Source organism: Varroa destructor, unplaced genomic scaffold, assembly GCF_002443255.2.
Source record: "Varroa destructor unplaced genomic scaffold, Vdes_3.0 BEIS01000006.1, whole genome shotgun sequence".
NCBI lineage: Eukaryota > Metazoa > Arthropoda > Arachnida > Mesostigmata > Varroidae > Varroa > Varroa destructor.
In genome coordinates this window covers 3,128,971-3,141,700 of record NW_019211459.1, presented here as the reverse complement: position 1 = coordinate 3,141,700, position 12,730 = coordinate 3,128,971, and the positions used below count along the sequence as shown (strand labels likewise).

The 12,730-nt window shown below is 45.2% G+C and overlaps 1 protein-coding gene across 1 annotated transcript in view; it reads left to right on the top strand.

Moving 5' to 3' along the window:
* Positions 1–263: 263 nt before the first annotated feature.
* LOC111252581 (uncharacterized) overlaps positions 264–12,730 on the top strand; it is a 14,539-nt gene continuing 2,072 nt past the window's right edge. The window contains exons 1-9 of the mRNA XM_086993768.1: positions 264–931; positions 2,584–2,638; positions 4,098–5,671; positions 6,214–6,563; positions 6,848–7,080; positions 8,866–9,398; positions 9,596–10,247; positions 10,419–11,072; positions 11,263–11,566. Coding sequence (XP_086849894.1) covers positions 380–931; positions 2,584–2,638; positions 4,098–5,671; positions 6,214–6,563; positions 6,848–7,080; positions 8,866–9,398; positions 9,596–10,247; positions 10,419–11,072; positions 11,263–11,566 — 4,907 coding nt within the window. The 5' untranslated portion in view covers positions 264–379. The remainder of the gene's footprint in view (positions 932–2,583; positions 2,639–4,097; positions 5,672–6,213; positions 6,564–6,847; positions 7,081–8,865; positions 9,399–9,595; positions 10,248–10,418; positions 11,073–11,262; positions 11,567–12,730) is intronic.

Genomic DNA, 12,730 nt, shown 5'->3' with positions numbered 1-12,730 from the left:
TGTTATTAATAGAGAGCTGTAAACAACAGCAGCCAGTTGCGGCCTCCATGTGTGTGGCTCGTACTCGATCAATTACAGGCTTTGTCCTGGAACCTCTGCATATTGATTTCTGATTATTGTAACTTGGCTTTTGTCCCATGGACGAACATTAAATAGTTGTAACCGTTTTAAAAATCAATAAGTAAACATTGATATAAAATGAACCCTTGGGCACATTGATTATCGATGGGATGTTATATTCTAGTGATTTATTTTCCTAACTGAATCGTTTCCATTCCGCTTACAGAAAGAGACGGTGCGGCATGATCGATTACGCGCAGCACAAGATGATCCCGATGCCCTCGAAGCGTTGGAGCGAACCCAGAAGGACGCGAAAGAGATGTCGTTGTCCAAGACACCTTCTAAGGTCCAACACGAGTCACCCGCCTCCGTATCCGCTACGCCACCTCCAGCGGAAAAGGCGACGAAAAAAGCTCGACGCCAACGAAAGCAGGCATCGACATCTACTAGTAGTATTGCTCCGCCGTCGATAACGAGCGAAGCTAGCAACGATGCCGCCTCAAGTAGTAGCGCTTCGCAAGAGAACCAGAAACACTCAAGCCTTAAGGACGTAAAGGACATCAAGGTCGAACGAGATTCTAGAGAACCTGAAACGCACTCGCAATCTCAGAAGAAGGCCGAAATCAGCACGGATGTACTGACAGGTGTCAGCGTCAAGGTAGAACCGCCGACCGTTAAACAGGAACCAATGGCGATCTCGACACCCGAACCGGACAGTCGGAGCACGACACCCTCTGGAGCGTTACGACCAAGTGGCCAACAATTACTTTCCCCAACGACTGCGCCAGCATCACCGGGAAAAGCGTACGTGGATGAGCCACTACAACACTCGCCACCTGTTGCTACAAATTCACGATCTTCATCTATTGCGGTGAGTTTCGAAATCAATGGATACAACAGGACAAGTGTATGTCCATGCAAGTGTATTATTGTCCAATAGCTGTACGTGCACGAGAAGAGCTTGTTTCTAAAAACGTCAATATGCTAGCTTGTGCTTTGACGAACTTTGTCATTTATTTGCTTACTTTGGGCATAATTTCTGTCATTTATTTGCTTACTTTGGGCATAATTTCGGCTTGCCAAAACGATGGCAGACACATTCACGCACATATTCATGACTATGAATATATATGACTAGATGTAAATGAATATTTTTGCGAGTATTTGGCTGTCCACGTACGTTCAGGTGGGTGGGGATTTATACAAAAGTTACGCATAATTAGGATTAGTAGTAAAAACAGCAGAAAGTTGCTTATGGCACGCCCGGAAAACACTTTCGCTCGTTCGTACAACTGTAGTTTTGTCGAAATTACCAGATTTCGATTATGATCGATATGCGTCACCCCTTGGCAGAATAGGAAACTGATCAATGGGCCAATATCCGCTTATAGCTGACACAGCTGAAAATCCTAAAAAGCACAAGGTTAGCAAATGGTTGCAGTTCATAAGTTAGTTTTGAAAGAAGTTGCTAGTTCCATTGCTTCAAGATCTAGGAAAACGATAGTGACACAAATGAATGTGACAAATCAGAGGAGAATCGAATGGGTTGCTTGGGTATAAAAATAAATAGATAAACTATGTTATGGGGGTAGTAAGTGCAATCGCACAATGATTTTTGTTATCTGAAATTTACATTGTCTTTCATAACACATAATTTCGCTTTCGTTGAGTTATAATAGGAATCATCATTACCAGCATCCATATCATTAATAACAAGATTGTGATTCAAATTTGCGCTACAATTTGCTAGCAATATATAGCTTACGATGCCTATGTATCCGAACAGTCTAACTAATAAATAAAGGGGGTTTGATAAGTGTCTTCGTTTTTTTTCAAGCTTCTAGATGACGTAGCAAGGTCCCCAAAAGCCAATGTGGCGCGGGCACTCAGCTTCCGAGACGATTTTGATATTTATGATGTGACGATCTAAGTCTATACTTTGTTGCACTTTTGTGAGTTTTGCTGGGGCAGTACCATTGGCCTAGCGGTCGAAAATTTTGAACTGTCTGAGTCAGTCTACCTACTATCGAATCATTATCAATATACACTTGGTTTAACAGTTTAAGATGGTTTATTGGATTGGTACGACTTTATCCTATTTTTATAATCGTCCATATTCGAATCCCATCGATAAATGTATTTGTAGGATATGCATGTATTTTTGAAAGCTTTGTATGGTTATCTGCCGGTACATTGACCTGTCATGTATATAAAGTCAACATAACTGTCGAACTTATAATTGTAATTTGTCTTCCAGCGAAAACGCATCGCCTCTTTAACACACAACGTTGAAATGTGACAAGCGCAAACATTGATCAAATTGTTTCCCTGTGCCCTGGCCACCTATATACTGACTAATATATATGTATATATATACATGTAGCTACTATTGTACCACTTCACTGTACCTTCCTTATCTGTCATGTCTCTATCGAGTTTATACAAACAACAACGACAGTTAACTCTTGTCTGCTTTTTGTTTTTAATCTGTTGTGGATGTGTTGTATTTATATCACATTATAGGGTCCGGGTGGTGCCGCTGAGTGTCTTCAACAGCTTGCTTCAATGACCTCACCACGTAAGTTTTACTGCGATCACGAACGAACTCTAGCTAATTATAACAGGGCGCCTGCTTGCATTAGCTAAACTCTAACAGCTATGTGAGAATTTTTGTGGTGACTATTTTTGATCGTGGCCTAGGAGCAGCCTCTACAATCGTTCTCAGCTTGTTTTTAATTACTATCGCTGTTTGTCCTCAGATAATAACTATTTTCCATAATTCACATATACAATACGAGAAGCGAATGATGAATAGCGGCAGCTAAATGTATAGATCTACTCAGACTAGTGTTTTTGTTTTATGTTAAACCTCGATAAACAAATAAAAGACCGTAACAACACTGTTACTAATAACGAACGATTCTACGAAATGGACAATGTAGAGAGTAATACGATACTTACTCTCGCTAAAAAAATACTTCTTTAAAAATAATTATAGAAAAAAAAAAAAAAAATATATGGATATTTTTCATGCACGCTAGTTATGCGTTTTGGGTTGTTCTGTGATTTGGCCATGGTCAACCTGCTTGTAATCTTATGTGTCAATTGCGTATGTATACAAACTATAATCATATGGTCTCATTATCCGCTTATGTGAATTAGTTCTATTGAATGTCAAGCGATAATTAATGAATCTTCCGTGATAATACTTTAGTATATTAAATACCTCGTTTTGAGTTTGTCTTCTTTTTTGTTCTCGCTTTTATTATTTACCAGTTACTTCTTTGTTCATTTGCCGCGCCGTCTCTTCAGTAATCCACTCAGCCAATATATAGTATATGGCTATTCTATTCATTCTCATAACGTCTGTTCTGACCCTCTTCTTTCATCTTCAGTCCTTCAAACGCTTTTAATCGAAACGTCCGATCGGGTCTTGTTCTAAGCGGCGTGTTTCTGTAGCGCACTTCTGTGGTTTTCTTCGCTGTCGATCATTTTTGATGTCGCATACATAAGCATCTTCTGTCATCAACCCGTTTTCCTACTGATGTGCTTCATGCTCGCTGTTGTTATTGTACCTGTTGCTGCTGCTGTTGTTGTTGTTATTATTGCCATAAAGAAATTGTTGTTGCTGTTGTCGATGTCGTTAATATTATCGTTGCTACGTTCTCTGCTGTTATTGCGCGTCGGGTCGATTTCGTTAGCTCATAAAGCCAGCTACCATCGCTTTGGACTTACTTGTCAAAAGCTAGAATAAAAAAAAAGACAAAGTACGTCACACACTCTACATCGTTGTCGTTTTTCTGTCATTCACGATCACTCTGTGACAAGTTGTCGCACTATGTCGACAACTACTGTAACAATGACAACAACAGCAACAATTACAATAGCAACAACAACAAAAAGCAATAACGACAACATAGATAACAAATCCCGACCCTATTTTTATCAATCAGTATGACTGGATTCATGATCTTATCTGTGCCACTCACCGCTTACTAGTCGTATTCCCTATTGCCGTCCTTGCCTCTTATCCGTAGCGCCTGCAGCAGCTGTCGCCGCTTCCGCTACCGTCAGCGCCGCGCAGCAAACACCTCCACCAACTGCTACAGCAGCAGCAACAACAATAATCAACAATAACACTACCATAGACAATAATAGTATGAACAACATGGTCTTGCCGGGTAGCATCGGGGCGGCGGTCCCCATATCACCCTCCCTCACTGATCAGCAGCTGGTAGCCTATCCCGTCCCTCCTTCTATTATTACCACCTCCACTACTTCTACCACTGCTAGCACCAGCACGCACATTCCGCTTGAGAGTCACAACCTTCAGCAGCTGCTGCCGCCAATAAGCACGTCGGCTGCTGTGGCTGCTGGTACTATTGCTGCTGCTGCTGTGGGCGTAGTCGGCTCGACTATTGCCCACCATTGCGAGACAGCTGCTGCCGCTGGTCCGGCGGCTTTGTCACCTCGGCCTGCAGAACCACAGCTACAGCCTCCTTCCGGCACGTCACTGGTAGGTGTTCATGTAGGCCCACTCGAGCCATGCACCAGTGCAGCCTCACCCGCTACCCCTGGCAGCGCCACCACTCCGTTGGGTGCCGACGCTGGCACGACTTCAACCGGCGTCGGAACTCTCGCAGGTGGCGCAGTTGCACCAGATGTTCATGTGGGTGTGCGTGCTATGTCGCCGCTACCTCATGGATTGAGTCCGTCTGCTGGGTCTGGCTGTCCGCCACTGCCAGTGTCAGCCTCTTCGCCGATCATTGGCGCCGTGTCAGACGCGGCCGGCGGAGGAAACAGCAGCAGTAGCAGTTGCAGTAGCGTGAGCAGCAACGCCACAGTCCTCTGCAGTGGCGGCAGCAGCAGTAGCAATGGAAGCGGCAATAGTGGCTGCACAGGACAGCAGGCGGCATCATTGCCTCTACATGTTCATGTTCTTCCTACAGAAGGCGGTGTCGGCGTAGCGGAAACGGGACCAGCCTCTGCGGGAACAACAGCGATAGCAGCTGCAGGTGGTGGATCAGCTGAACCGGATCCAGCGGAGTCTTCTTCGTCACCTGTCGACGGTGCATCAGCGGCCTCGGCCAGCACGGATGAACCGAGCAATGTAAGTCGCTCGGTGTCGGCGGAAAGCACGGCCACTCGACCGGCGTCGACGCCAACGCCCACCGGAGCAGGTGGCCACACGCCGGCGTTAGGAGCTCTTCACCGTAATGGCTTCCCACCGTCGCCCGCGTCGTCATCGTCTACGTCGACGGAGACATCAACAGGTGCTATAGTGGGTTCGCTAGCAGCAGGCCCCGGCCAGCAGACAGGCACTGGCAGCAGCAACGGTAACGCTGCGATTGTGGCAGCAAGTGCAGCCGCAAGCACTGCAGCTGACGTATCGTTTGCAGGCTATCCACCACCCGACGCGAAACGGCTCGCGCTCGATCCAGAACAATTTGGAAGAACCGGGACCCCTGGCCATCCGCATCTTCATCCGTTGTTTTCGCCCAGTGCAGCTGTATCGGCTGGTGGCCAGACAACAAAGCCTGCCCCGATCTCTACCAGCGCAGCAGTCAACAGCCAGTTACCGGCGGCAACGTCAGACCACTTACTCCTTCAGGTATCTTAACATTACTCTTTAATATTTTGCTTATTTTAATAAATATTAACTGTAGAAGTAACAGCGATTAGTATTCTAATTACTAGATACGACTGTATATGCCTGTAATATACATTTGTAGAGCGTCATGGCACTTTTCAGTGCAGACGAATGACGCTCGTCTGTTTACGTCATAGAATCCATTCGTTCATTGGTCTGTATATCGTCGATTTCAGCGAACGCACCGTTTTAACGTTGGAGCGTTTTGCCAAACGCGTCTGTTGTCAGCAACCGGCAACGCTAAACCGCAGGTGTCCAGTCCTTTTTTTTATTCCTTTTTTTGTAAAAATCACGTTTTTAGCGACAGCGAATGGTCTGTGAACGATCGTTACGAGCCGGCACACAAGAGCTATTGTTCTAGTAGTTGTAGCAATTATCGTAGTGAATCGCCTCTTTACTCATATACCCGGGCCAAGATACTATTTATATCTAAGCTCGTTGCCTTGTGCCATTAGCCAGCATCTCACACGGTCCTACGCTACGTCCTAATTTCATTTGCGTAGGGTGTCAACACGAGCCTCTCGAGTTTGTCTCAGCTTTCTCAGTCTCTCCAACCAACGGGCAAAGCGACACCGATCGTAGAGGGAACGGCAGCTGGAAACGCAACGACAACTTCGCGACACCCAGCAGTTCAACCTGTTTCTGGACACTATTCACCGTCGCCATATATTGGGAGTGCAGCCGCAGCAGCAGCACCGAATTCAGTTCCTTCAACGTCCCTCCCAGTTCCGCTGTCAGGCGTCGCGTCGGCGCCGACCGCAAGCGTTTCATCGGCGTCTACATCATCTTCGACGCATACAACCAATACTCTCACAAATCTCGTATTCGCAAAACAGGGATGGCAGACAAGCAGGTATGCAATAGTCAGTTTGTGAGTATAAACTTGTGCGATTTAATAGGTGTGATGATTCGGAAGTACAGTCGAAAACTAGCAGTAACTCTCAGACCAAATGTATCTTATTTTTGAAGGTATGTTAGACGAACCATCGCTCGAAAGACCAGGGCTCTTCTAAAGATAGATAGCTAAAAGTACTGCTAAGGACCATAATCCCACTTCTTCTGTAACCTAAATACTTTATTTTGCTTCCTGTAAATCTAGCATGTGTTGTATGCTTGTTATTAACCTATGCCTACTAGCACGGGTTCGTCTGCGAACGCTGGCGGTCGACTTACTGAGATCGGGGCTCCGGGTGCGACAGGTCGCCTTCCCTCGCCAGTCTCCGCTAGCTCCGCTGCCAAATTTGGAGCTGCTGGGGGTGCAGGGCACCCCACACTATTCGGTCTACCTCCGCCCGGAGCTCCGCCAGGAGCACCCGGAGCACCTGGATCTGGTGGTCCATCACCCTTCGTAGATCCACTTCTGCAGTCAAGTAAGTTCCTCTAGCAAATCACTATTCTTTATTAGTAAACTAGGGTATAGTTTATTTTAATAATTAATACACTAACAACTAACACTACAAATCAACCCCAGGTCACAGTACTCAGATTTAACCACGTCTTTTTTACGCGCGCGTTGTAAATAGACGTGCCAAGTACGGTTATCTGACTAAAGATTGCAATATCCTTTAATATGTTATATCCTTGTTGTGCGTCTCTCTCTGTGATACACTTTTACACTATTTAAGTTCGTACAGTGAGATGATAAACGTAACTTTTGTTGGCATCTTGATCAATTTTCACCTGTTGCACAGGTTTCACAGACCGTATTGCAGGACCGCAGAGTTTAACTTCACATAGTAATGAGATTTTTTTTTAAATGTGTATTCTTATTATGTCTTATATAGATGCCTTTCATGTTTCGCCTTGGAGATGTAACGCACTTATCTCGAAAGAACTGAAAGTAACTCTTTGACGTTAGCTGCGAGCTACGTAGCCTGATACAGACTTTAAATATAAAAAAATTAGAGATGATTTTATATACATTATTAAAATAAAACCAAGGAACACCAAGCTTTTAATTATAATAGTATACACATGTCGCTATGGCTGCCACATTATGATGTATAGGAAGTAGTCGTGAATTGTGCTACATCGTCAGCTTATCAGACATACACTTGTGACTTCAGTAAAAGACGGCAACACTAATAATAACAGAGAGGGGCAAAATAATTATGAGAGTAATAAATCAGTAAGTGGCTTTGTTTTCTCAGACAGTCCACTAGATGTATTAGGATTAAACAACAACGAAGTTCGCATGTCCTGTTTGCTAAGACATATCCAATTAAGAGAAAAACAAATCTCGCTTAGCTTATACAGGAGTCAGCAGTGGGGTCAGCCGCAGGCGCGGAAGTTATTCTTCTAGTGTGCCTAGATCGTGGCATTTTTTGGGCTATCGTATCTAAACTCTGAGGCATCCAGTAATAGTATATGCTGTACACATATACTCAATATGGAACATAGATAATAAGACGCGATTCCAGAAATCACGGAAGAAGAGCTTCTACACGTCGATCTTAAACAAAGTAGAGTTTGCCAACGACTGCTATTAAAGTACGGCTTTTCTCCAGATACAGTTAACTGTGATATGGCCCGTAGTACGATACCGTTAGAATCAGTGGATTCTGTCGGTTAGTGCGTCATATCTAACAAAATCCGCGCAGTTTTTTTACAATCACGCCCGTTATCATGAACTGGGTATTTTTTGCTTTATTACGGTTACTTAGTTAGGTGCGCAGAACTTAAGTAAAAGTAATATTATTTTCATCACATATGTATGCGGGTGATATTTTTGTTGATTTGCGGAAGTCTGCATGATACAGGAAGAGAGACATGTTATTTATATACTGATAATACCAGAGGATACGAGCGGACCTAGCGCGCAGCACTTTCATAATACGTATCGCGTAATAGAGATCACCCGTCTCATGCAAATTAACACAGTTACGGAACCTTACAGTTGACAGATGTAATTCTATCTATTTAAGTGTGCATTAAGTAAACATTGCCGTGAACCGACAGCGAAAAAATTAAAAAAAAAAAAACTTGAGTATTATTCATAGCGTCCTGCATCCTATTTGTTCTTGTGGCTATTTCATTCAAATCGAATGATCTCTTAAGTACAGCGGCGCAATTTCGGAGCACGGTACGTTCTGTGTATTAAAATAGATATATGAACGATATTGATTCACAGTTATTCGTTTTTACCTTCGATACAGATGCCGATCTTCTCCGCCGGGAACTCGACGCGCGGTTTATTGCCAGTCAAGATCGTTCAATTGCTATGCCTCCGCCCCCATATATGCAAACAGATGTTCAAGCGGCTGCAGCTGTGGCAGCAGCGGCAGCAGCTGCAAGTGGCTCTGCTGTTCGTGGAGGTGCTCCAGGTGCACCTCAACATCCACCTACGGCAGTGAACGGCCCTCCTGGTGCTGGTCTCCCGGCTGGCCTTCAGGGACTCCATCCGGGAACCGCACCGTTTCTCCAAACGGCCGGAACAACGTTGTTCGATCCGGCAAAGTTTCCCGGGGCAGGGAAAATGGATCCGCAGCTGGCTGCAAGCCTCAAGTTCGGTCCTGGAGCACCGGTCGGCTATCCCCCAATACCTGGAATGCCTCCGTTGGGGGCACTTGGTCCATTAGGGCTTGGCCCACCACCCGTGAGTGCCCCCCCATGTGCTGTCCCCACATCATTTGCTAATCCTGCGGCTGTCGCTGCAGGACAAAGCGCCCCTATCACCAGTAGTTCCAAGGTAGGTATCGGTGATCGATTTATCACTGAATATAATGATTTATTATTATTGGATTTTATGATTTTTTAATCATATGGTTCGACTTGATTAGCTTGGTCGTATTTACCTAGGATTCTTGAGTCGAGGTAAGATTAAGTAAAAGCGTAGCATGTTCATTGGGAACGTCGGTTGATCTGGTCATAAAAATATTGTTACAGGGTCATTCACATCAGAAAAGTTCGAAGCAAAAGTCGTCATCATCTTGTTCTTCAGCACCATCTGCCAGTGTAAGTGGTGGGTCCGGCCCATCTGCAGCGCCATTAGTGTCGGCCGGTAGTGCTCCCGTGAGCACGCCGGCCACAGGCGGTGCTACCATCACGTCTGGCAGTGAACGCGGTAAATGGTGTGCAATGCACGTTCGTATCGCGTGGGAAATTTACAATCACCAGGTGCGGAGTGGACAAGTTACAGGCCAACTCTTAAGTACTCCATCGGTGCCACCGTCGCGGGGACTACACATTCAAGGACCGCCGCCGATTATGGCAAGGCCATCTTCTTCTGGCGGACCGCCCGATCCTGCGGCATTGGCAAAGAGTGCCGTTATGGTAGATTCAATTGGAGCTCCGCCTCCGGCTAAGACGTCACGACCAAACTCGTCTTCGGCGGGCTCAGGTAGTGGACGATCGGCCAACGCGACGCCGACTTCCGCTCGTAACGGACCAACCGGACTTCCTACAGGACTCCCCCCTGGCATGCCATCGATGTCAGCGATGACGGCCATGGGCCCAATGGCTGTTGAACAAATGGCCTCGTTTCCTCCGCTCCTTGCCGCTGCAGCTTCTGCCGCCTCCGCCAACGGCAATCCGCACGGTTAGTAGAATTAGCGTCTTAATTTAAAGTGTTTTGTCGCCTTATGGCGCTCATCTAAGTCAGTCGCGGTGTGGCTTTATATATATAGGACTATACAACAAATTTCTAGAATATGTATTGTCCACCATACTGAGTTTCTTCTTTTTTTTCACTGCAAACTTTTATGAGCAGGTCTTACGCGTCATCCAGCTGTTTCAACTGCTAGTGGCAACAGTCCAGCCGCCATATCAGCAGGTCACCACCCAGCTCATCCGCATCACCCGCACGGACCGAATCCGTACGCCGTGAACCCTTTTATGCCTAATATCAGTTTACCCCCACATGGTTTAGCACCAACGTTAGGTAGCTCTGCGCCAGCTGGTACCGGGCTACCGCCTTCATCAGTGTCTCAATCATTAAGCAGCAATTTCGCACGCACATCGTCAGTTATCACTTCGTCGTCGTCGTCATCGACTTCTGGTGTCAAGTCAATTATGAGTCAACATCATCATCACCATCACCAGCAACAACAGCAACAACAACAGCAACAACAACAACAACAGCAGCAGCAGCAACAACAACAACAGCAACAGCAACAACAGCAGCAGCAACAACAGCAACAACAACAACAACAGCAGCAGCAGCAGCAGCACCAACAACAACAGGCGGCTGCGGCGGCGGCAGCAGCAGCAGCGCAGGCCGCTGCTGCGACCAAAGCTGCAGCTTCCGCCGGTAGCGGAAGCGGCTCGCCATTTACAAGTACCTCACGAGGTTTCCCCCCTGGGGGGCCGTTTGGACATCCGGGAAATCCTGGCGCACACATGCCTCCGCCCCATCCGGGACTAGGTCGGTATTAGGGGGTGATTGCTAGGCAGAATTAACCCATCTCACGATTTTCTATGTATACTGAAACGTGTGTAATAACGGTATTCTTTTGCAGTCACTCGGCATACAGTCAGTCTTTTTTTCTGACGTCTTATATATGTAGGGTTAAAATTCGCTTGGCAATTTACTCATCTGTATTAACGATTTTCAGCAGGTTTTCCAGGCGGTATTCCTTCAGGTGGATCCCTGATACCACGAGAAGCTCTTCTCATGATGGATCCTTACGTCAGGGATCAGTACCGTCTACGGCAAAATCCGTTTGGACCAATGGGCTCGCATCCTGGTCACTCGCAGGGTATTCCACCGAACTTACCCCACGCTTTAGGGTTTCCTCCGGGCTTAACGCCCGGTGCAGTTATGCCAGGAGGTTTACCGCAAGCGTGGGGCGGCTTAAAAGCTGAAGCAGAACGTGAGGAACGGGAACGCAAGGATAAGGAACAACAGCAGCTAGAAAGGTATGATTACTATCAAAAATATTTACTAAATCACTATACTTCTTCTACGTATGTAAAGGTAAAAGATATATTGGACTACAGATGTCTATATATACAATATAGGTTTGTCGACAATCTTTAAAATGCCACTTTCACTAAAAAAAATGGCGATTCTTTGAAAAAATATCGCTCTTATATATTTGTCTTCGAACGAATTTATTCGAATACATTGAGTTTTGAAAATAATTTCACTTTAGAGATAGCAGAGAAATAGTAAAGAGGTAACTGGCCAGGGGGTAATACAGTAATGATGATTTAGTAGGAATTGAACATCTATTACTGACTCGTTGGATGATAAAAACACGTTAAAGGGGTATCAGGATTAAGCTGACTGGAAGTTGAAGCCAGCCAGCTGAAGCAAGGATTACTGAAAGAGTGCGATCGAATAGCTAAAATAATTAACGGATAACAAACAAGTTGGATCGTATCGGTTTTGTATATGGAAATAGCGAGAATCATGGATGAATCAATGAGTGAAACTGCATATCCCTTTACAAACCCCAGGCAGATGTTGTTGAATCGAGGTGTCAGCGGTCAGAGGTCAGATAACAGCAGCGAATCGATTCCGACATTATACAATTTATAAAAATTTAACGTAGACAGGGTCATGAAAAAAGAACTCGTAAAACGAGCACACTACTTATAGTCAAATAAAAAAAACTGTATATTTTTATTATAAAACCCCCTGTTGCAACCCGCTTTGGCTTTTTGGTTGCTGAGCTAGCGATATCTAATTTGCACTACTACAGATATTTTATCTATAAACACCAGTTCGATCGACCGGTTTGTCCATTTCCCGCGCATAGTCCGAACTATCTATCGATCCACTGAACGCTTCTTAATACTGCCTCGTTTTTCTATAATATAATTTTAAGCAAATTTAGATTTTTTCAGTCTGACCCCAAACTCAATGCAGTAAGCCTTGTTATCCTATTCTCATTGTTCTATGACAGTTTTTTTGATACGGTTTTCCGCCTACCCTGATCCAGTAAACGCAATGTACGTATCGTGTCATTGCTATAGTTTGTTGCGATATCCTATTTTGGCGATTCTGCCTTTACATTCTTGTTAAACTATTCAGTTACCCTAATCGGGATATTTTATTGCCGTGGTCCAATCGCCAGC